The sequence below is a fragment of the Rhinolophus ferrumequinum genome, chromosome 28, assembly GCF_004115265.2.
Source record: "Rhinolophus ferrumequinum isolate MPI-CBG mRhiFer1 chromosome 28, mRhiFer1_v1.p, whole genome shotgun sequence".
Classification (NCBI taxonomy): domain Eukaryota; kingdom Metazoa; phylum Chordata; class Mammalia; order Chiroptera; family Rhinolophidae; genus Rhinolophus; species Rhinolophus ferrumequinum.
The window spans coordinates 1,503,492-1,527,665 of NC_046311.1; the positions used below are offsets into that span (position 1 = coordinate 1,503,492).

At 58.5% G+C, this 24,174-nt stretch overlaps 1 protein-coding gene across 4 annotated transcripts in view; it reads right to left on the minus strand.

Annotated features, from left to right (window-relative positions):
• Positions 1 to 361: 361 nt before the first annotated feature.
• The window catches only part of CEMIP (cell migration inducing hyaluronidase 1), a 110,468-nt gene continuing 86,655 nt past the window's right edge, over positions 362 to 24,174 (minus strand). For 3 of the 4 annotated variants that reach the window (XM_033100080.1, XM_033100081.1, XM_033100082.1), the window contains 16 exons: positions 23,005 to 23,210; positions 22,372 to 22,441; positions 21,437 to 21,565; positions 19,792 to 19,877; positions 18,802 to 18,933; positions 16,421 to 16,456; positions 16,187 to 16,342; positions 12,884 to 13,064; positions 11,557 to 11,772; positions 8,902 to 9,113; positions 7,907 to 8,092; positions 6,585 to 6,789; positions 6,311 to 6,397; positions 5,543 to 5,700; positions 3,508 to 3,608; positions 362 to 2,501 (listed from right to left, as the gene is read on the minus strand). In XM_033100080.1, coding sequence (XP_032955971.1) covers positions 2,374 to 2,501; positions 3,508 to 3,608; positions 5,543 to 5,700; positions 6,311 to 6,397; positions 6,585 to 6,789; positions 7,907 to 8,092; positions 8,902 to 9,113; positions 11,557 to 11,772; positions 12,884 to 13,064; positions 16,187 to 16,342; positions 16,421 to 16,456; positions 18,802 to 18,933; positions 19,792 to 19,877; positions 21,437 to 21,565; positions 22,372 to 22,441; positions 23,005 to 23,210 — 2,289 coding nt within the window. In that variant the 3' untranslated portion in view covers positions 362 to 2,373. The remainder of the gene's footprint in view (positions 2,502 to 3,507; positions 3,609 to 5,542; positions 5,701 to 6,310; positions 6,398 to 6,584; positions 6,790 to 7,906; positions 8,093 to 8,901; positions 9,114 to 11,556; positions 11,773 to 12,883; positions 13,065 to 16,186; positions 16,343 to 16,420; positions 16,457 to 18,801; positions 18,934 to 19,791; positions 19,878 to 21,436; positions 21,566 to 22,371; positions 22,442 to 23,004; positions 23,211 to 24,174) is intronic. The other variant, XM_033100083.1, reaches the window with a different exon arrangement.

The window sequence follows — 24,174 nt, forward strand, 5'->3', positions numbered from 1 at the left end:
TGGCACGTGAATGCCCTCTTCTCAGAGGACCAAGTCCACCTGCTCTTACAGGCACCCCCTTCGCGCCGGACAAGGACTTGGACGACTGAATGGCTCTTGGAGTGACAGAGGCCGACCCTTAGGGCATTCATCAATCTTATTTTCCTTAGATATCAGGCTTAAAATGAGACCCACTTTAAAGGAAACAGAACAAGCAGACGGAGGATGACAGCCTTTGTATGTTTAATATGGTACAGCGAGGTTTTCCACCCAGAGCCGTGCCTTCTGATTGCAAGCCGAAAGCCCCGGGACACTGCTTTCCAGGCAGCCAACGGACATCCCCAAACATGACATTTAAGACAATTCTTCACTCTCTGACAAGGACTTTTCCAAGTGCATATATAATAAATAAATAAAAAATATATCTTTGTTCATGGTGATGCCTACAAGAAATGTTTCCATATAAAACACACTGTACATCTAATTCCCGAAAAAGGACCAGCTATTTCGGCAACAGGAAAAAGACAAGCATTTCAGAGGCGTGTTGTTTTCCTGAAAAGCCTAACTCATTTTTACGCTCACACACAGAAAGAATAGCAAGGACAGTTTTCTAAGCAGGAAGAAAATCTGTGCGACCAAGGACATGCCTGGACATAGGCTCTCGGCGCATGGTTTAGGGAGGAAGGTTCTATGCGAGCAAGCGAGACTTATGTACAACTCTGAGAGCTTCAGACAGATCCGTTATGAAATGAGCTGAACCAAAGGCAGTCACCATTCCTGGCCACCTGAAGTGATCGCACCCCAAGCGTTCACAGTGTGAGACCCCTGCATGGAAAGTTTGCAGAACTCGACCGAACTACGGACAGTAGAACACGAGGGCATTGTAACTCACCTCCGCATCGCCACTACTCTGCCTGGAAGGTCCTCCCTGGGGTGAGGGCCTTGGAAGCTGCCAGGTGAGGCGGAGTCCTGGTCACCTCCTAGCAGCGGCAAGACCTGTTTGATGGGAAAACCTTTCTGGCAGTTGGCTCAACCTGGGGGAATGGACTCGCTGACCTCATCTCTGGGGGCAGCTGGGCACAGGGAGCCAAGAAAGCTCTCTTTGAAGGGAAGAGTTTGTGGTTAGGGCAGGAAAGGGGGCAGACATAGCTCATCCTGAGACCCAGAGTGACCCTGGCGCCTCACGAGACAGTGTACACCACAGGTAGTTCTCCCTCTTCCAGGAGCTCTCTAGCTCTCCCGCGGGCAGACAAGGGGGAGAGCGGGGACTTCAGCAGGAGCTGAGGTGGCTGGGCTGGACCCAACAGCTCTCAGACCCCGAGGGCAGCTAAGGCAGCTCACCGAGCAGGCCTCGGTGTGCCGACGCTGTCTGCTGGGCTGCGGAACAGGTAGCACCAATGGAACTGCTGCAGCTGGGTGCGCCTGCAGGTGGGCTGACAGGTAGTTTGAACAAAGTGGAGGCTGCCCACCATGCCTGCAAGCCCCACTGCCGCCTCCTGCAGGAAGTCTTCTGACTCACCGAGGCAGGTGACATCTTTCCTTCCTCTGAACTGGCATTGGTCCCCATTTTGCCCCTGTCTGATTTCTCTGCCTGGCATCACAAGGCACATGGAGCTGACTGCACGTCCTACCAGACTGTAAGCCCCTCACCTAGCACCCCCCCACACACACACACACACACCCTGTAGGCCCCAGCCACCCAGCATCATGGACGTTCTCATCTACTGCTGGGTTCTGGGCACAATATGAAAAGCGACAGACTTCTGGGATCCCTGAAGTGAAAGGGCCTTTAAATGTCACCTCGTCCATCTCAACCTGGGACCTGCAGTCTCCCGAAAGGCTGACCGCCACCCCCAACACATACGCAGAAGCAAGGCTCGCCCCTTCCCCCGGGGTAACCGGTTCCACGTGGTGAGCTGTACACGCCTGCTCTAATCCTGCGCAAGCTGGTTCTTGCTTACAGGAATAAAGGTTTCCTCAAGACCAGGGTTCTTTTTCCTACATCTACCTTCTAACGTGTGCTGGGGAGCAGGGAGGTCTGTGAGTGACCCAGCGGCCTAGTCCACATTGCTGCCACAGTGGACCCTGCTGCCATCACGTCCAGGTCTCCTCGCAGGGTCCCCACACCCCCTACTGAAGAGGCACAGATAGGAGAGAAGCACCCAAGGGGCTGCCGGAAAGCCAGCCAACACCGCCCTGGGGCTGCAGGTAGATGCTTGAGTGGGGCAGGTACAGGCACCGGGGGTCTCAGTGTCTTTCCCTTGGCCTCTCTGGACACGTGGCCTTCCCAGGAAGCCGCTGGACAGGGGCTGGGGGAACCAGCCACCCTACCCTGGTCTGCTGCCAAGAGTCCGCCGTCACAGTCCGCATGGTGGCCTAAGGTGACAGCCACGCTCACAGCGGCTTCTTCCTCAGCACAGGGATCGGCACAACTTGGAAGACCTTGGCCTTGTGGTCCTCAGTGACCAGAGTCACCCAGGTGGGCCGGAAGTTGCCTTTGAAGCCAACGAACGTCATCTTCTCTGAAAAGCAGTGATGAGTCACATGAGCAGAAACCCCAGGAGACAACGGTCTCCACCATCCCGCAGCCCCTCCCAGGCACGCCGTACCCCGCCACCCCGGATGGAGTGGCCCTGGAGGGCGCTGCCCACACCACATGGCAGCTCTGCTTTACCCCGCAGGCCCCAGGAGCCCCGGCCACCTTCCATCTGAGCCCAGCAGCAGCGGCGAGTCCCCACCCTTTCCTGAAGCCCTCTGGGCAGGAGCTTTGATGTTTTCTGTACGTGGGATGCGTGGCGGCTAAGAACCCTGCCTCAGGATTAGAAAAATTAGGGCCCAAACGCTAATCTGAAACCGGTTACTTAACTGTCTGAGTTTCCTCATCTTAATGGAAGTAACCGTACCTGTCCCACAGGTTACTGAGGGGGAAAGGGTCGCTGTAAAATCATCCTGTCTCCGCTCTCCACCTCCCAAGGACTCTCTGAACAGTCTGTGACACTGCTCATGAGTGTCACGCTGCCTGTCTGTCCTGGCCAGCTCCTTCCCCGTGGGTCTGTGCCAGGCGTCACCACAGAAGAGCTGGTGACCTTGGACAAGCCACAAAGGTCTCCGGACTCTCCCTCCACACCTCCAGGGAACAAGAGCTGTGCAAACGGCCACAGGCCGCACAAAAGCTGGACATCGGCTGGGTGCTCAGGAAGAGGCAGGGCTCAGCCAGTCCGAGCAGCCAGAACTGGGAGAGGAGGTCGGAACAAGCCCCTTTGCTGCTGATTATTTTGTTGGAAAAAAGGCCACTAGCTGAGTAGTAGAGGGGTGAACAACTCTGGCAACTCCTGCAGTATCTGGTCACATGCTAAAGGACAGCATCTGCTGGGTGGGCTGGTCCCAGGTGGCACCTTGGCCTGTGTCCCCTGGCCCACAAGCGGAGGATTCAGAGGCCGGACCTGGGTTTGGTGGCGAGTGTTCTCGTCTCAGCAGCCTGCACACCAGGCACCTAGACTCATGTCAACCCCAGTCCAAACTCCTCACCTTTCAACTTGAGCCCCTTGTCTGCCCCGAGCTTTTCCAGCACTCGAGTCCACGGGCCTCTGGAGATGTATCTTCCCTTTGATGCCATGAGAACTATGGAACTGAATAAGGAGGGAGCGATTAGAGGACGAGAGCAAACGGGGTGAGGCGCTGACCAGTGGGGAGGGAGGTGGGCCGTGCCCTGGGGCTGGAGTCCGCGGTGCCCAGCGTCCACCGGAGGCGGGAAGGGCGGCCCTCGTGCGCGCGGTGCTGACTGGCTCCTTCCGTGTGGCGATGTCCACCCTGGACAGCTTGCCACATGTCCCGCCACAGTGGGGTGGGCCCTCTGAGGCTGCACTCAGCTGCTTGTACAGGTTGTCCAGAGGACAGAATAGGTACGAGGTTGTGCCACTGGGGGGCAGCGCCTATGCCAGCTCGGGGCACACGCATTCCCGAATCGGGATGTTCGCCACTCTGTCTGGACAGGACTAGTGCAACGTAGTGATGGAGAGCCGGAACTCAGAGTGACCAGGCACATGCCCAGGGATGGTTAGCACTTATGTGCTTGTTACTTCCCTCTCCGGTCAGGTAACATGGCATTACCGCTCCATTTGGCAGACAGGGAAACTGAGGCAAGTAGTTACTAAGTATCTGAGAGGACCTGCCAGAGGGGGACCCTGCTTGGGTGGGGGCAGCCGGAAGGTGCCAACTTGCAAAAGCTCCCTTGGGAACATGGAGTCTCCACCAGCCTGCCCTGGATGCTGTGGAAACAGAGTCCGTGGTGGCAGACTCAGCGTGCTGGCCAGACGGCAGGAAGCGAACGCCTCCCCCAGCGACAGACACAGGAAGAAGCCCAGTGAGGCCTCCACCTCCCATCCCAAAGGAACCTGACAGCCACAGACCACAGGCCAGACTGGAAACTATGTAGCAGATTTTGGAACCTGTTGTTACCCCACCATCCCTCTGGGAGCAGAAGAAAAGCTCTTAACCTGCAAAGGGCTCGTGTGCAGACGGGGCAGACGGGAGGTGGCTGCTCAGGAGAACGGGAGCATAGCAAACACACCCTGTACTTCGCATGCTGCGTCCCCATCTTCCAATTCAGAGGAAAAGCTAAGTCCCTTTGGCTCGGCGGAGCCTTCCTGCTGGGGTGTGGCCTACACGCAGGTCGTGCCCTCTGCATGGGGACCTGGGTTAGCTCACAGGAGCCGCACACGGATTTGGGGTTCTCATACATCACAGCCCCAATGGCGGGTCCCTGGAAACCTGCCTGGAGTGGGGTCCACCAAGCCCCTGCACTGGTCAGCACGGAGTTTCCCACAGCGTGACAGGGCACAGGCAGTGCCTAGAAGCCATCCTTGACATTTGTGGTGGGAGCCGCTGCCTCCTCCTTTCCCTGGGACCCTGGGGCTAGTGGTGGGCCGGTGGGTAGGGTGGGAAGGCCTGGATAGGGGACGCGTGGAAGGTCGTGGTAGGAGAGCAGCAGTGCGGGCGGAGCTGACAGAGTGTGGTGACAGAGTGTGGAGCAGTAAAGGACAGAGAAGAGTCAGACGTGACGTCCAGTCTGCTCTAGGGAAACCGGGAAGCGGGGCTGGATTGGGGGATGGATTAAAAAAACGGAAGCTGAGAATTCAGTTCCACAGAAACCCCTAGGAGGCGCTGTCCACGCAGCAGTTGGGGAGGGACGTCTGGTGTTTAGCTCTGGCTCTGCTGGAGAGCCTCAGAAGCCAGCGGCATTTGGAGCGCATTAGAATTGTAGGAGGAATGAGATCATGCCGGGAGTGTGTCGTGATGGGGACAAGGGCCAGGGCAGGCTTCCCGTTTGTAACCGGGCAGCATCTGCCTCGGCACGACCTACAGTCACAGGCCCTGGCTCCCCCAGGAGAGTCGCCAGGCAGGGACGTTCCTGGCCCGGCACGCACCATCCGTGGGCCGCCTCTGGAGACTCCCTAAGCTTTCCCAGCCTGGACTGTGATGAAGCCTCAGGGACAGGGAGGGGGGCCTGGGCTGGGGGTCTGTGGTGTCACCAGCCAGTTGGAGAAGGGAAGCACAGACTCACTTGTCAGGGATGGCCGCCACGTAGCTGAAGAGCTGCCACGGTATGCCCTGCAGAATGGCGTTCCTGAAGCTCGCGTGCCTGAGCACGTGCCCTTGGCGCCCGTCAATCACCACCACCTGGATGCCATCTTCCAAGCTGGAGAGCTTCCTCCCGTCCACCTGCAGACCACAGCCACACAGGGGTGAGCGGGGTCCCGAGGCAGCTCCGCCCAGTGTTTCCGCATAGACTCTGAACAGAGGTTTACTGTGCAGCTGCTCAAAGCATAACACCCACCTGAACCAGTTCCTGCAGCCTCTGTAGTGGGCTCGAGAGTGCCCCCAGCCCACATATGTCCACCTAGAACCTGTGAGAGGGGCCTGATTTGGAAATGGGGCTCTGAAGATGTAAGTTAAGGATCTGGAGATGAGATCATCCTGCATTTAGGATAGGTCCGAAATGCCATGCTGGTGTCCTCAGCAGACAGGCAAGGGGGCCATGTGGGACTCGGACACCCCGGGGAGGACCATGTGCGGGGGCTGCAGAGACGTGCCGAGGGAGGTCGGGCTGCTGGCAGCTCCCAGAAGCTAGAGGAAGCCTGGAACGGCTTCTCCCTCAGAGCTGCCAGAAGGAACCAACCCTGCCAACACCTGGATGCTGGACTGCTGGCGCCCAGACGTGTGAGAGGATAAATTCTGTTGTTTTAAGCCACCCAGTGTGTGGTCACTTGTGACAGCAGCCCTCCCTGTCAGTGAGCATACCCCTCTCTCGGCAGGGACTGAAGTCACTCACTTCGATGTAAGAAAAGTCGTTGTGAAGGTGGAAGAAACGCTGCCTGGAACTTTCCATCTTCACCTCCAAGAAGTGGTCCTTTGTCTTCTGGGAAACAAACAAACCCGGTGTGGTCGTTAGGTCTGAGGAGCCCAGTGTACCCCCGGTCACCTCCCTCGGCTCCCCTGCCCCTGGCACAGGAAGCACTGTGGAGCTGAGTGAGTGTCCCGGAGAACCCTGCTTGGGTGTGGGGGCACCTGAAGGCGGAGGGGCGGGGCTCGCAGGAACCACTCACCAGCTGAGCACCAACCAGCTTCCTGGGCATCGGCACATCCACGGTGGCCCTCTCGGCGAACCTGGGGTAGGCCGCCGCCGTGCAGTCGCTGACGCCTGCGTTCGTGGGGATCAAAGCTTTGATCTTGATTCTCTCACAGCCCTTCACGGAGCAGAAGGCAAACCTGTCTCTCTCGTTCTGAGCGGTCAGCTTGAGGAACAGCAGCCTGTGCAGAGGGAGCAGAGGGGCGTCCGGGTGGCGCTCAGAGCCGCTGACGGCTGCCCGCCTGACCGTGATACTACGTCAGGGTTAGTTAGCAACGCCTCAGGCAGGTGGCATCTGGCAACCTCCACCGTCCAGAGCACAGCTGGACTCCAGTGATTTTAACCTTGACGGACAGAGATGGCTCAGAGGGTGAATGTGTTTGAACCCCCCGCTTTTAGCCCGGTTACTTCTATTCTACCCCCGTGACAGCGTCCTCCCCCACAGCAGAGGAGAAGGCAGCTCCTGAAGCTGCTGTTCTGAGTCTAAGAAGTAACTGCTACCTCACGAGGCTGAAGGACCATCCCAGACAGGTCTGCCCACAGACAGTGGACACTCTGGGCCGCCCCTCTGCACCCTGTCCTGGGAGTCAGGCTCCATGCCATCTGGGGCCTGGTGGGCATGACGGGACGGAACGGGCAGCTGTGCTCCCACAGCTCCGACAGCAGTAAGACTGGGAGTTCCCTCTTCTCCTGCTGGCCTGTCTGCCTACAAGTGGTTTAGAATTGATGGGGAAAAGGGGGTGCTCCCTACTGCCCCCCAACTCCAACACTGTGCTTATCTGTCTGACCTTCAAATTCTAATATTCCTTTAATAAATGGAGCGAGCCAGGATTTCCTATAACACAGGAAGGAAGCACGTGCCAGCTACGTCATTATCCTTGATTTCGGTACAAGAACAGAAAATGGCCATCGAGTGACTGGCCCTCACTCCCCAGAGGGCTGGCTGTCTACAGCGTCGTCACCCTGGAGATGGGCAGGCATTCGAAGATGCTGGACGAACTCTCTTTACAGGAGAGAGGAACAAACAGCTCCCTGGGCTCCATGAGCAGGTGTCCTCTGCCCATTTCTCTCTGCTGACTAGAAACTAATGCAGTTGAAAGGGTGAGGGCTTTGCATACAGATGTGTGTCTTCCTCGCAAAGCTTAACAGACGTCACTGGTGGGTGTCACTGGAGCCTTAGGACGGCAGCGCCTAGGAGACCCTGCACTGATGGGCACTCCTGAAGGAGGCGCAGGTTTACTGGAAAGGCCGGGACAGAGGAGGACAGGCTGCGTGCCCGCGGCCTGGGGGGCTTCTCACCCTGACGCCTCGTCCCAGTAGTAGTAGCCCCGGCCGGGAAGGCTCTGCTGCACTTTGTCCATCTGCAGGGTCCTCACAAAGGTGCCTGTCTTGACCGTCTGCTTCAGCAGGCGATTGTGCACGTCCGAGAGGATGGAGAAGCTGGTGCCACGTGGGTAGCACAGCCCTACTCGGATCCAGTCGCCCCTACAACCGGAGCAGAGTCAGGGCAAAGCCTCCAGGACCCCCAGGAAGAGACCCAAGAATTCTCCACCAATGGCACCTCCCGTTTTGTGATGGGGATTTCGAAAGAACACTTGCTTAGTTATGACAGAGGCGCCCAGTATCAAGGAGAGAGGACCACTGCACTGGGTCCCTTGGGCGCCTCTGGGGCCTACACTGGGGGGCGCCTATGGCACTCCGGCTGGGAAAGGAAGTCTTTCAGCCGCGCGCCAGTGCCAGAGCCCAGGGCCTGGGGGCCTGGCTCCCGCCCTTCCTGGTCCAGCCTGCTTAGAGGGCCCAGGTGAGGGCTTTGGGCCTCCTTTCCACATCTGATAAATGCCTGCCCACAGGAAGGCTGTGAGAAGAGAACAGTGTGCACAGAAAATGCTTGAACATAACATCCGAAGCCCCATCCATTAATCGCTGGGCCCTGCAACGTCCCGTTTCCCTCTGTGCGAAATGGTAACATGTCTGGCAGGTATTTTTTCACATAAAGGCCAGGTCCTGGGCGACGTGCCTGCCCCAAAGGCACTCCTGCCAGGTGTCCCTGTCCCCCCACCTCCTACATGAAGTGACCGTGGCTCCAAAGCGTCAGATGCCCTGCCCGAGGCCACCCATGCCCAGAGCGGGAGCTTGGCCAGGATGCTGAGTCTGAAGAACCAGCTGATGTCCGCCCCTCAGATGTGTCCTACAGGGGGACGTGAACCACCCTGACGTTCTGGGACTCTGCCATGAGGCGGCGTGGTCAGCAGTGCCCTGAGCTCGGTCAGAGCAGCTGTCCCCGAGCCACTCACTTGTTGAAGTTGATGAGCCAGATGGCAAGCTCGGCGGGGGCCGTGTGGTCCCAGTGGATGGTGTAGCCCTTGTGCAGGGTGACGACCGGCTGGTACTGCTGGTAGTGCGTGTTCCTGGTCAGGGCGCCCCCCAGCTGCAGGGGGCGGCTGGGGAAGTCATTCTTGATGATCTTCATTCGCAGGTTAGTGGTCTTGTAGGCCTGGATGTACATCTTTTACAACCCAGAAAGGAAACACACGACGGGCAATTACAAGGGATTATCTGAGAGCGTCTGGTTAGCGTCTGCCCAAAGGTACCTCCCCTTCATACAGCCCTTCCGAGGAGATGCGAGGGAAGAAAGGCCAAATAAGGGCCTGTGTCTGAGGCTGATGTTTGCAGCCCACACCACACGTGCACGCCAGCCAATGCTTTCTGTGCGTCTTCAGAAAAGTGCTCTGTTGAGGAGACACCAGTGGAAAGTGGGGAGCAGTTTGCTTAAGAGTCAGATGGCAAATTGGGAACACAGGAGGGGGCTCGGAGGGAGGAGAGGGGAGGGAGAAGGTCAGAGCACGGCTGGCTGCAAACGCCGCTCCCCTCACGGGCTGTCGTCCTGCCAGCACTTGAGAGCGAGCCTGGGGAGTTGGCTGGGCCCCTCTGGTTCTCAGGGTCTGGCCCCGCGGCCAGTCCGTGCGGGGACCAGTGCACCCTGGGTAGATGAGGGGTATCTCACTGCAGAGAAAAGGCTGAGGGCCAACTGTCAGCCATGGAGGCCCAGGGACCAAAGAGGCCAGTGCCTGGGTTTCAAATCTGTGACTGTCTTAGGACATGTGCCGTAGTCGTAAGGTGACATGCCGGCAGTGGTGGCCGACAGAGACCATCACACCAGTGTGCAATAATGTGCCTTTGGAAGGAAAGGGTAATCGGCCCCTCCAGCCGAAATGCATGTGAAATACAAAACAGAAAGAGGCTTCAGCCCTGCCCGTCGTGTGCAGCTGTCACGAGTGTCCGACGGTGAACAGTAATTCAAGCATTTGTGAGCTAGAAAGCGAAGGAGGCGATATTAGCAATAACTAAGCAGGAGCCAGTTGTGATAACTTGGCCAGCTCTAGCAGGTTATCCTTTCTAGGTAGGTCTGCCTTTCCTACAGAACACGGCAGTGAGCGTGTCGGGCAGAGGGAGGTCTCCCCAGACCAAGGGCCAGAATGCTGTGTGGTGCAAAGTGCGGGTGCACGGCTCAGGGCCCGGTCGCCCTGCTGTTATTCAGGGCATGACTCCCACCTGCCCGCTCCCCCTAACCCCACTTCCCGGCCTGTCTTCCTTTGACCATCACGTCCTTCACTCACTTCAACTCCCAGCCCTGGCCACACAGCAGCAGGGGGCTCCCCCTGGACTGTCCCCACACCCACCGCCCGGGCGGGGGGGCCTCTGCCAGGGCGCCCCCTGCAGCCTCCACCGGGTTCTCCACGGCCCGGCCCTCCTTCCTCTCGCCTCCACTCACTGCTCCGCGTGCAGCTCCTCAGGCCCCGTCTCCCTCTCAGCACATGACCTCACCATCCACTGCAGAAACACACGCCCTTGACTCCCTGCCTGCCCCCAACCCCCCGAACCTCCCACCTCTGCTGGCACCTGCCCCCAGCAGGCCCCGCTGCCATGTGCCCGCTTTCCCCCAATGGCCCTTCCCTCAACCTGGCACCAGCTCCCTCTCCTGTGTCACCCCAAACCCCCTTGTAGCTCTTTCCTAACCCCCTGAATCCTAGTGCCACAGTGCTGGTGTGAGGACAACGCCTTCATGTGTCCTGCCCCCTCGGGCTTCCCCTTTCTCACGTACTATCAGTCATTCGTCCAGACGGTAACAGTCAGTGATCCAGTAAGAGCGACGGCGTTCCAGACACTGCCTCAGCCTGCACGCACCCACACAGCAGCCACTGGCCACTAAGCACTGGAAACGTGGCCCGTGGGGCTGAGGACCTGAATTTTACATCTTAATCAAAACGGAAATGTCAACAACCACAAAGAGCTGTGTCCCAGTATTTTTCATCAAACACAACTGTGTTTCGATGGGACTAGCGGTGACTCTGTCAAAACTTGGCTTCTAAATCGAGTGGCTATGAGTGTAAAATAGGCAGCTGATTTCAAAGACTTAGAACAGGAAAAAAAATGAATAAAGTGTTTCATTAGTGAATTTTTATGTTGATCACACGTTGAGGGGATGGTATTTTAAATGTATTGAGGTAAACTGTATCAAGATTAATTTCACCCGTTCTCCTTTTTAATGTGGCTGAGAGAAAACGTAAGAGCACATGGGTGGCTTATATCCTATTTCTGGGGACTCAGCTGTGCCGTATGTGAACTTCCCCCGCCTCATTAAGGAGGTTCGAGTATTATCCCGAATTTACAGATGAGGAAACTGAGGCTCCTTACTTGCCCACAGTGGACACCATTAGTAAGTGCCGGGGCCTGACCCGCATCCACATAGGGGACCTCAGAGCGATGGCTCGCTGTAAGCATTCTGCGTACAAAATGTTTTCACTGTGCCTTTTTAAAAATCCTACGGGGTGAGGAGGAAAAGTGAAAAGAATGAAAGAGAAGGAACACAAAAGCCTGTCTCCTTCTAGCCTGGCACCTCGCACAGGCGAGGGACCGGGGACCCCGGGAGCCGTGCTGTTGTGCCCCACCTGTGCGTAGCGCCCGCTGCACACGGCCCCTCTCCAGTCCGGGACGTCGATGCAGTCCGGATGCCGGACCAGCCAGTTGTCGGCCTTGGTGAGGTAGGAGCCGGGGTACTCGGACACGGAGCCGTCCACGTCGTGGAACACCGACGTCTTGTCCCCGTCCATATCCAGCTGGTTGAACCAGGGCCCGGGCTCCCCGAAGAACACTCTGGAAGTAATCTAAACAGAGCCCAGGAAAGTCAGGCTGGGCCAGGAGGTGAAGGGGAGCTGCGGCCGTCGTCAGGCCAGGGCAAAGTTTCCGATTTCTGCTGACATTACACACCAGCCAAGCCCAAGAGGCTCTCGGGCGCTGGGGAAACCGCAAGGCTGACCCCTCAGATGGGGCCAGAAAAACAGCCCCATGGTCACCGCGCCCTGACTCCCAGACCCCACGTGGTACTCTGGCCTCTGCCCTCGGGGCTGGCTTCTGGGGTGACCTGGAGGGTGCTCTGGTGCCCGGGCTCAAAGGACCACAGAGACGGGTGGGGGGACACAGGAGTGTGACAGGGAATGAGCCTGAGGGGACGGTGAATGTGTGGAGAGAGAACAGACAGGCGGGGGGGGGGGGGGCCGCGTGTGAGTGCGTGGTGTTTCAGGAAGACAGTCTTTCCACATGAGCCCCTGGAGATTTCCACGACTGGCCTTGCTCAGGCCTTCAGTGGCCTGAGGAAAGGGATTAGGTAACTTAAGTTTCACATCGTTTCCCTCAGCGTGCCGCAACTGGGCAGACAGGCAAAGGGCAGGAGCAGAGGGAGGAGGAAGAAAGGTCTGGGAAACCTGTACCCGGAAGTAAACGCAGGTGGGGCGGGGGGCTGCCCTGTCCGTTGTCCTGAGCTCGACACCCCCAGCTCCTAACCTGCCAGCTGTCTACGGCCAGGAGGCCCCTATTATGCTCCACTCTCACGGAGAGACTGAACCGAGCAGCTTCCACAAAGGTTCCCTTAGACACCGCAGGTTTTTAAATTACTTGTGCCAACGCAGGTGGCCGGGTCACAAGCAAGACGCTTGGAGGCACCGCCTCAGAATCCCGAGTCCAGCGAGACCCCCGCTGAGGCTGACTGGGCTCTGGGCAGGGTGAGGGCAACAAGCATCTCCCCAGACCTGACCTGTGGGGCAACCCACGCTGTACTTTTCCAGTTTGGATGCAGAGAGAACTGGGATGGGGCCCAGCCTGCTCGGAGGCGGCCTTTCAACCCCTGCGGTGGTGGCAACGGCTCAAGCTCCGGCCCCGGGGACGTGACTCACTGCCCAGTCTGGGCTTGCCGGGAGCCTGCCCTGGCGCCTCACTCACCGGGACGTCCTCAAAGGCAATGCTGGTCACGTTGTTATGGGGGCAGCTCTGCCAGGCGTTGTTCAGACGGAAGGCCAGGGCGCTGGTGTGCCGGCCCTCCAGGGCCGCAAACTTCCGGAAAGTGCAGTTCTGAATGTTGATGGGGCCGTCATAGAACTGAATTCCTCGGATGGGAAAATTCCTGCGGAGTTGGGGAAGTCAGATGTCAGGGTACTCGCCACGTTGTGCTGCCAATGCTGTTTGCACCTCTGAGGTGGGGGGGCAACCATTGCTCATGCCCCCCCAGCCACTCCCCCTCTGCAAAACATTGCTGACTCGTTAATTTACTCAGAAAGCATTTATGGGCACAGTACATGCAAATAAATGATTGCTGGATGAAGTATGGGATGGACGGATGGATGGATGATGGATGGACAGATGGATGGATGGATGGATGAACAGACGGATGGATGGATGGATGGATAGATGATGGATGGATGGATGGATGGATGGATGAACAGACGGATGGATGGATGGATGGATGGATGGATGGATGGATGGATGATGGATGGACAGATGGATGGATGGATGGATGAACAGACGGATGGATGGATGGATGGATAGATGATGGATGGATGGATGGATGGATGGATGAACAGACGGATGGATGGATGGATGGATGGATGGATGGATGGATGGATGGATGATGGATGGACAGATGGATGGATGGATGGATGAACAGACAGATGGATGGATGGATGGATGGATGGATGGATGGATGATGGATGGACAGATGGATGGATGGATGGATGAACAGACGGATGGATGGATGGATGGATAGATGATGGATGGATGGATGGATGGATGGATGAACAGACGGATGGATGGATGGATGGATGGATGGATGGATGGATGGATGATGGATGGACAGATGGATGGATGGATGGATGAACAGACAGATGGATGGATGGATGGATGGATGGATGGATGGATGGATGATGGATGGACAGATGGATGGATGGATGGATGAACAGACAGATGGATGGATGGATGGATGGATGGATGGATGATGGATGGACAGATGGATGGATGGATGGATGGATGGGTGGATGAACAGACGGATGGATGGATGGATGGATGGATGAACAGAGATGGATGAGTGAATGGACGATGAATAGACGGACGGAGAGACAGACGAACAGATGGATGGATAATGAGTATCTGTCTAGTTGCTGGTTTGAGGTTTGGGAGAAGAGTCATTGTGTAAATACTATAAATACTACTGGAGAGTGCCCACATCGTGTCCCTTGGGAGGAAGAGCCGTTAATCATTATCAAGTCTCAGCTGCTGTAACAATTTAATCAGATTAAGACGCAGATGTACTACCTCTCTGTGACTAAGCCTTTCAATTGGGAACATGCTGGATTTGGGGAATAGAGAGAGCAGGACTGTGGCCTGCCAGAGGACCCCCAGAAGCCCTGATACCCAGGACGCAGGAAGACGACGCAGAAGGAGGCAACAGGCTTCGGGATGGAGGGACTGGTGACTTGGAAAGGTTGCCCTGGGCCCAGCAGGGGGCAGCGCGCCCAGACCCGCCTGTCCCATTGGCGGCAGACTCCGGAGCAGTGGCCTTTCCTGGGCCTGGCCCCAAGTCTCGACTTGCTATTCTCCAAGCCCAATTTTTCTGCTTTTACTGGTCTCTGTACTCTGGGCCAGGGCCCTCTCCATCCACAGTGAACATAAGAAAGGGCAGAAAGAGAGAAAGAGCCCAGAAGGGGGATCTGTCCACGTGTCCCTGTCTTCACCCTGGTCTCCCCTCCCTTCAGACTGGTTCCCGAGGCAGCGCCTGTCACCAGGCTCACCAGTGTGGCCTCAGTGGACCTAAGAACTGCCTTCGCTTGTGTATGTTACACAGTGACTGTTTAACATCACACTCTGGAGTCCTGACTCCTACGGGCTGGCTCCGTGCATCTTTCCATTTAAGGTACTTTGGGGACAGGCCACGCTCGCGGGCTCTATGGTTAGACTGTGCTGACGTTGCCTTCACACCCCAACCCAGGCCCGGACAGGACGAGTCAGCCACGATTAGGACTGCACGGTCCCGGGTTCCTGCTCACAAATGCAGTTTGAGGCCCTGCCTGAGTCTCACAGAGCTGTCAGGCCGCCTGAAACAAACTCACCTCTGGAAACCATCACAGCATTCCGGGCCTTGCAGCTGATAACCTTCAGCAAAGGGACCAACTCTGCAGACCCAGAGTTGCTCCTAAAACGGTCTGAAGGGAGCGCTACCACTCAGGTTACACAGAAACAAGGGCTCTTGACAGCTTGTGCCAAGGAGACTGTGGTTCTGTCTGCAAAACCCTTCCAAGTGCACACACCTACTTGGGGTGAGAGTTGAAGCCTGTGGCTTGTGTAGCAAGGCAAGAATGATATTTCCCTAGAGAAAGAGAAGAAAGCTCGGGGGGGCAGGAAGGGCTGGGCTTAGCACTCGGAGGCAGGGCCCGCATGCTGCCGGCCAACCCACAGCCTCGCTCTCTGGCCTGAATTTGCGTCTGAGCAGAAACACCTCCAGAAGGGACAGCTCCGCGCCACCGAGCCACCCAGGCCGTGGCCTTCAGAGCTCATGACAGCAGCAGGGGCTGTTAGCGCCTCAGCTCTCCAAGTCCCCTCCCGCTCCAACCACCTCTGGTCACCCACCCTTTTTGTCTGAACTCCTGCAACACACAGCCCGGGACGCTCAGGACAGCGCTGCTCCTCTGCTGTGGGACAAATCTGACCGCTAGAACATTCTAACCCCTAGGGCGCACACAGAACGAGTATCATCTGCCTGCGGACGAGAGCCTGACAACGTGACGGCATCTGACCTGCAGCTCCCAGTTGCGAGCCCACCTCTTAGTTGAAGAACCCCGTCTGCACAGGACACAGCTGGGGCGGTGTCATCCTCCTGGTTGCTCTCCCTTAACTACGCTTGGGCCTGACTGTCTCTCTCCGCCATCCTCAGAAGGGGGTGAGATGCTCCAAGTCGGGGAGCTCTCCGAGGACAAAGGGACGCAGGTCGCCGGTCCTGACACTACATTCCCGCCAGCGTAGCCCAGAACCACACAACGCCATGTCACACTCAGCACAGGGGCCTGGCTTCTCTCTCGCCTTCTAGATCTCACCTCCCCGCAGGGTGATTTCAGTGGTGTCAGTGATTTCTCTGACCACTAATGGATGAGGAATTCAGTCAACGGGCAGAAATCCCCAGCTGGCCTCTTTCCCTCCCGTGCTGCCACTCAGGGAAAGCCACACACGACAAGGGAGACACCACGCGTGCGAACCTACTGGCCTATAGGGAGTGTCCGTCCACTATGGTCTAAGCCGCCGGGACCCCAGATTCTGTTGTCCATCATCTCTGTGCCCACGTTGCCACTCTCGCCAACAAACAGGCTGTTCTTTATTTCCTGCTTGGAGCCGTCGTCATACGGGAAGGTGCCGCCACTGCAGGGAGAAGATGTCTGGGGTGAGAGGTCCAGAGGCAGCTTCCCACAGACCCAGCACGACGGGGGCTGCTCTTACCTGGCCAGGGTCAGGCCGATGCCATTGTCAGCGAACCTGGGGACAAGAGCAGACAGTCAGAGCGTGCTCTTGCTGCACATGCAGTGACGCCGTGGAGGGAGAGGGAAGGGGCCTTCTGTGCCCTGGTGTCACACTGCAGACCCTGCGGGGCGGAGCCTTTACAGAAGCACGGGGTCCACTGAGGACGCTGGGGCTGTCCCCTCTGGTTGTAATGGGCCAGCCCAGGTCCCCTCCCGCTCAGGTCTGAGGCCGGTGGCTCTCGTCACCCGAGGCCCCACTGCATCCAGTATGCAGACTGGGCTCCCTGGGCCTCCGTCTCCAGCCGCGCCCACTTGATTCCAGGGCTTCACGGGTGGCTGGGGCGCGGGACTGGAGGACCCCACCGCGCTCAGGACCAGCACGGGGTCCAGGCAGAGTACGTGCCTGCAGCGCTACTCCCCTGAGCCGTCCTCACTCCTGCTGCAGCCACAGTGCAAGGACAGAGGGAGCTGAGGTCCGAGTTTCCAGGAAGGCAGGCAGACGCAGGCCCTGAGCAGGGCAGGACGGCATTTCACAATGACACTGGCCATGCCATCAGCTCCCCTCTGAGGCTCAGGAGGAACATTCTGGCGGGAGGCCGCTTGTGAGTGACAGGAGATGGCACAGCCGCTGAGCTAGGCCTCGGGCGTGCGCTGCCACGGACCTGAGGGCCACGTACGGGGGCTGTCTTCACGTCCCTGTCCCTTCCAGCTGTCACGGGCACCCTGCCAGGTGGTGTCCTCACGGCGCTTCCCAAACTCCCCATAAACCCCAGCCCAAATCCCTGGCCACGCGCTTTCGGGCCGTTGAAGCCCTTTGGCTGCCTGTGTCGGCCCTACCCGGCCCTCCTGCCTCCAGGACGGCAGTCTCCCTCTGTCTGAAGCCCGTCCAGTGCCAGTTAACCCCTCAAGGCCGACCTCCCGGGCACTGAGAGCTCCAGTTCTTTCCCCACACGTCCTGACCTTGTTTCCTTGTGTCCCAACCTGTCACATGTGCTCCACCTCACTGCCCAGGGCCCTCTCCTTCTCCGAGTCAGTCCCTGGGACCCCAGACACTCAGCTCCCCTCCCCACAGGGCTGCTGGTGCCTGTACAATCAGCCACTCTACCCACCTGCTCGCCCCACACCTGGGATTTTCCACGAGTATCTCACAAGCACGTCAAACTCGACATGTCTAATGTAACACAATGACCTACCCCCAAGCCTGTTCACCATCCCGAAGGCTCCATCTCAGCTCAGCTCTCACTGTCTGAATTGTCTCCCATCCAACGGGACGGCTGCAGTAGCGGCACATCTGGGAGTGACCCCCCCCACCCCCTGACAGCCCCTGCCCCCACATCCAGAGGATGTTAGAGTGATCTCTCTGCAGTGGACACAACGGCAGCTGCTCAGTCCTTGAAAGCCCACCGCCCGCCCCCGTCTGTGAGCCCTGACTGTGCCAGCACTGCCCCTCGGGGCCAGCACTCCGGCCACCTTGGAAGGAGCCCGTGCCAAGGCCCCCGCCCCATTGGCAGAAGCTCCAGTTTGTCTGTGTGGGGCCTGAGCTCCCAGCAGACCGGAGCCGAGTCACGACTTAGAACCCTGCAGGCAGCTGGAGCACTGGAGCCATTTGCTTGTCACCCGCCTCACACCGTCATCTTGTGAACGTCACTGGGCCTGTTCTAGGGAGAAGCAGCTCCTTTCACTGAGTAACAGCTGCGTTTGCAGGACACTTCTTCCTCTGCGGAGCTGCAAGTGCCCTGTGCGTGGAACTTCCACCCGCTAGAGCCAATCGAACGTGCCTGCCTCCTCTCCCACACAATGGCCCTCAGCACCCAGTCGGCTCCCGTCTTCCTCTTCCCCCAAGATGCAGGACTTCCCTGAGCCCCCTGTGCCCCTGCCAGCTCTCCCTTGGCACCCCCCATCTCGTCTGCCTCTCGGGGAGCTCTATCGCTGAATCGGGGTCCATCAGTCTCTCCCCAGGCCTCGCTTCTCTGAGTAGTCTCTCTCTCTCTCTCTCTCTCTCTCCAACCCTCTTTTCTCTCTCTCTCTCACTCTGTCTCCCTCTCCTGTGTCTGTTTACCTCCTTACACACTTTCACTTCCTCTTGCCTCCTGTCACCTTTATTTTTCCTTTAAGAGGTCACAATAAAATGGAAAAGTACATTTCCGATATAGAGATTCTGATCTCCCACACTTAAGACAAAAGACAGAGCAGGAGGCCATCCCATGACACTCCTTCCAAGCAAACCCCAGCACCGCTGCCTGTCCTTTGGGTCCTTGTGCAGTGTGGGCTGGTGGCTCCCCACAGGGACCTTCCAGCCGAGCTCACGTCTTCGTTTGCGCCATCCCCACCTTGCCCACTGCCCCGCAACTGTCCACGCACCGGCAGCTGTCCAGCCACACGTCCCCACCACGCAGCCAGGCCCCGTGGTCCTGGTTCTTATAGGCAGTGAAGTGCTTGATGATGGCGGGTTCCCGGGGCTTCAGCGGGTCGGCATCCTGGTGAGGGCTGTATCTGGAACACAGGACGGGGAGGGCACGGGGGGAGGGGACTCGTGAACTGACTCCCTTCTGGGCTGTGAGCTCCTCTCTGCTCACGACGCCCGGAAGACTCTGCTGAAACAGCAACCGACTCCCATCACCTGGGCTCAGGGATGAACTTTCTGAGCTCGAGGCAGAAGCAACAGGTCTTTTCTCCGGGGCCCAGCCCCGTGCAGACGACACACACGTCACCTCCCTCGTTCACAGCACCCGCCCACGCGGGATCAGAGCACAAGAGGGTTCTGACAGCCAGTGCCAACCTGGCATGCAGTGCAGCCCCCACGGCCAGGAAGGAACGTGTGAGATGCCCAGCTCGCCACCACCTGGGGGAGACCTGACCTAGGGCCTTTTCTGGGGTTCAGCTTCTTGGATGCTGAACCCGGATGCTCGCTGATGTCCAGTCCGGTGGACATCTTCCACGGACATGATCATGTTGCTCGCGTTACTGACTTCACAGAGACCAAGTAACGTGGTCTCTGGAGAGGGTACGGTTTTCCCAAAGACCTGGAGGTTCTGACAGCACCTTCCAAAGGCCTTTAGCTGAGCTCCAGGTTTATCTACAGGGACAACCCGTGAAGTCCATAGTGAAATTCCCCAGCTTTTCTCCTCATCTTCTGATCCCAGCCCAGCCTCCTGGCCACTCCTGCTCATTTCCCAGGCACTGGCTTTGGCTAAAACCCGAATTCAACCCGGATGTGGAAACCCTGAACCCTACGCCAGACCTTGGCCTGTGCAGGACACCAAAAGCGCTCCACCGACACCTGCTGAATGAGGGAATGGAGCTGAGCGAAGGGGCCACCACGGAGTGTGCGTGCTCCCAAGGGGTGATTACCTGGCAGAGATGACAGACAGGAAGGGCCGTTTGTCCTTGGCAGAGGCCTCCGTTGTTTTGACACCGTTGTCTATGATCATGCCAGCCTGGGGAGGGGACACATTTGGGGACACGTGAGCTGTACTGCAGCCCGGGCACCTCCTCACACCCGGCCTCAATGCACACTTCTGCTGGCTCCAGAAATACCAGCTCTACTCTTAGGACATATTAACAGGAGTAAGGGGTCTACAGTGAGGGAGGTGAAGAACCCGCTTGGTTCTACACCGCCAGGTCCAATCTGATGTCCTCTTTGAGGTCCAGCTGAGGAAACTGAGGCCGAGAGGGGTGAAGGCCACACAGCCACATCCGTGCCCAGAACTCACACTGCCTCGGGACGATCCCTATGTTTTCCTGGGAAATGTGTCCGCAGTGTATCCAGGGCAATGCTGACCTTAAGGCCCGTCCTCGCCTCGGGGCAGGCTCTGTGGCCCACCCAGCGTCTTGTCTGGGATCCTGTGTGACTCAAGGGGAGAACCTCACTTTCTTCGCTTTGTCAGCCCTGGGTGAGTGGGAGGCAGGGCGGCTCCGTGTTGCTACCCACTGACACCGCCTTCCTTCCTTCCCAGATCCCTTGCCCACACTCGGGTTTCTCTGCTTTTCTAATTGGAGGTCACTCTGGCTGTTGCATTCTCCTGCTACTTCCCGGGAAGCAGTGTGACGCAGTGTGACATGAGTCAGCAGATGTGGGGCTGCACTCCCTCCCGGCTCTGCTCTCATGACCGCTCAGGCGTCAGCTGTTGGCTCGGTGCAATGGGTTGCCGACACCAATCTCCCAGAGGGCCGTGGGGCCTAAGTAAGACAGCCCAGGCCCCATGTGGAGCCGGGTTACCGGGCGTGAGCACCAGGCACGGGCCTCCTGCCCTCAGAGTGCAGCCATCCAGCTTGAGGCTGCTCGTCCCCCCTTCCTGTCCGCCACTTTCCTCAAGGCCATCTCTCCGTCTGTGCCCGAGAGCCCTGGCCTACTTCCTTGGGGGATAGCATCCTCCCCACATATGCCCGTTTCACCCTCTTCAAACATCCGGGTACCACGGCCCACTCCCACTCATGGAATGTCTTTTCAAGGAAGGGGTCCGACAAGCAGCGAACACATTCTATCCCTTGCACCCGCCTCCGTCTCTATGGTGACAGCTCCCCGAGGCCCATGGCAGCCGGACAAGCCCCCTCTGAGGCCTGGCTATTGCCCTCCTCACTTCTGCCTCTGCCCTCTGCCCCGGGAACTCTTTTCTTTCTTACCTTCTGGAACACGACACTGTTTGGGGTCCTCTCTCTGCCTGCCCTGCCCAGGGCCCCTCACAGGCCCCACCCCGAGATGGAAGCGCAGGTCTGGTCAGAGAACACATCTCTTCTTTTTGCTCTCTTCCCTGGCTCAGCCTATTGGTTTGGGTTTTGGACTTTACCTTGAATGTGCCTGTTCCCCTCTGGGCCTCAGTTTCCTCATCTGCACCACTAGGGACCCGGGGACCAGCCCTGACATCCGGGGCTCTGAGTATGCGCTGCCCCCGGGGCCCAAGACCACCGCTGCCCCCCAGAAGCGTGTCTAGCCTCAGCCCCCAGCTCCCTCCCACGTCCACAAGTCTGTCCTGACGGGGGTTCCAGACAGACTTACCCGGTAGTTGGAATGCGCTCGGTTGTTAAGGAACTTTCCCAGGGGTATGTGCTCCGAGTAACCCGGGGAGTACATCCCCACCGAGGGGCCTGTCGGCACGTGGTGGAAAATGAACCAAAATCCAGTTTCCTGTTCAGGGGGCATAAGGGGAAGCCCCAGGACTGAGCACCATTCAGCTTCCGGTCGGGGTGACCGAATGACCCCAACTCGGGGGGGCGCGTCTAGCACTCTCCCCCACAGGCCCCCACCCCCAAACACACCTCCAGGAGCAGTGAGAAGTCTGAGGCAAATGCATTTTGGGGGCGCACCCTGACTACTGAAACCCTTCGCAGGTCCCACTCTGTTGGCCATGGGCTCCACATGGCCGGCTATCAGTGCCGTCTCCTCCTCCTGACACCAAACAGGAGGATTTCATGATACGCTCAGCTTCTCTTCCATTCTACAGATGTGGACGCTGAGGCCCGAGAGCACTGAGCTGCTCGGGGGCCCACGGGGGTGACAGCAGGGAGGCTGGCTGGGAGCACGGCCTCGCACACAGTTGCCACATTTACATCCGGGCATGTTTGCGCCCCGGGCACGTGGGCTCTCCCCGCCTCGTTTCCACCAATTGGACGGTAGGTAACAGCACCCACCTCATCGGGTCGAAGCAAGAATTAACGTGGTTTGGCTTAGAACGTGACTGTGCCAGGCAGCGTTCCCAGGGACAATCCTGTCAACCTCCTGATAAGCATTCCACATAAAGTGCTCCGTTCTCATTGGCTGCGACCACCAGTGTGACAAAGTGACAGCCATCGCTCAAAACCAATCCATCCGACCCCCTCTTCTTTCTAAGCCTGACCTGGGGCTCAGAGCACGCAAAGTTCAGGGCAGGCTCCGACCCCCCGGCCCCTGGGCCTCACGGGTACTTTCCTCCAAAAGGGGGTATTTCCGCTCACCTCGGACCCTGCGGCGGCACAGCCGATGACGTTGTTGTTGGGATTGGCAATCCAAAAGGTGGACACGGCGCTGCGGGGGGGTGGGGCGGGAATCAAAAGGCGTCACTCACACACACACACGGCCCGTGTCAGGCACGCTGACGGGGCTGCCAGGAGCCTCCGAGCAGAGGCTGGAACCCCAAGTGCTCGTTACAGGCGGTGCACTGAAGCATCTCACGTGCTCAGACGCGAAAGGGGCTCGGCTCTCCAAGGGAGACGCAGTTTGTGGGGCAAGTGAGAGGGGCTCCACACCACACGTGAGCCAGCAGAGCCCAGGAAAGCAGCCCTTTCTCAGGGAGAGGCCGTGGACGCAGAAGGCGGCTGCGTGGAAGCACCCTCTCCGCCTCCGCCTCTGCCTCTGCCTCTGCCACGCCCAGACCCTGGCCGCCGAGCGCCGAGGTGGCCACCTGCTTCCTGCCCTCACGGCGCCACGTGGCCTCAGAAGGCCGAGCATGAGAACTGGGGCTCTCCGGACACGAGTGGTGCACACGGGGCGACTGAGCAGGGAGCAGCAAGGAGAAGCGTGTGTGCGGCACTGGGGCAGCAGTGGCTCAGGGCTGGGGCCCAGCCGCTCTGCGGCCTGGGGGGACTTACTTGCAGTCCTGCCGGGGCTTGGGGACGTATCCTGGGTACGAGTCCTCCGTGATCATCTTGCACATCCGGCTGTCGCGGTCGGAGGGGAGAAGGGTTCCAGACTTGACAAGGAGCCCAAGACAGTGGTGAAAGGTGTTGCGCTCCTCGGGCCCGTCCTCCGTGAAGAAGCAGTGGCCCAGGGAGTCATAGCCCACGACGTCCTGGACCTGCAAGGGTCAAGGCGGGGGACATCTCACCGAACGTCCATTCCTCATGTGCTCATTCAGTCACTCAACAAACACCGAAAAGCATCGGCCGTACACCAGGCCCTGTGAGGGCTTTGGGGGTGGACCTGACTGGGGGCTGGGCCTGGGGACGGGGTGATGCCTTACAGTCTCTTCCCACTGGAGCTGCTGGGGTTGAGGCCCGCGGTGTGGGGACGGGGACGAAAGGTTAGAAGTGGGTCCTTGGAGACCCTGGACGAGGTCCCGTGAGCCTGGTCTGGGGAGGACACAGCGAGTACAAGGGGCTTAACGCAGATGGTGGCACACAGGAGGCCCCACTGGGAGGTGGCCTCACCTGGCCAGGTGGGCTGTGCAGTGACACTGGGGTTGATGGCCCTCACTGTGCCCTCGCCCGGGAAGCCAAGCCAGCGTCGTAGCCCACAATGCATGGCAGGTCACAATGTGACCCCCGGCCGGGAACCAGAAAAGGCTGCCCGCTCCAGCCTTCATGTCCTTCTTGGAATCAGTGTCAGTGAGGGAAGCAGGACGACCATTGGAAAACATCGAGAGACCTGGGGTACAGTCTTAGCCGTGCACCCACCCGCACAGGGGCCTTAACAAGTCTCCCAACCTCTTCCACTGCGTTTCCCCACTCGACAACGAAGGACCCGAGCTCCATGATCTCAAGGCCCCTTCTGGGTTTGAACCCTCTGGATTCATCAATCTCAGAACCAGAAAGTCCTCAGAGGGTCTCCACCCTGAGCCCCCCTCCCCGTCCAACGCCAGCCTGTTGACAAGCGTTCTGACCGACAGCAGCCTTCTGCTTGGACGCCCCAGAATGACACACTCACTGCCACACGAGGTGGCCTGTCCACTGTGGGACACAGGGTGGCAAGAAGCACCTCACTTATGCGGACTGAGCTCTGCCATCCTCATCCCCAGCCCGCGTCCTGACTGCCCAACGACG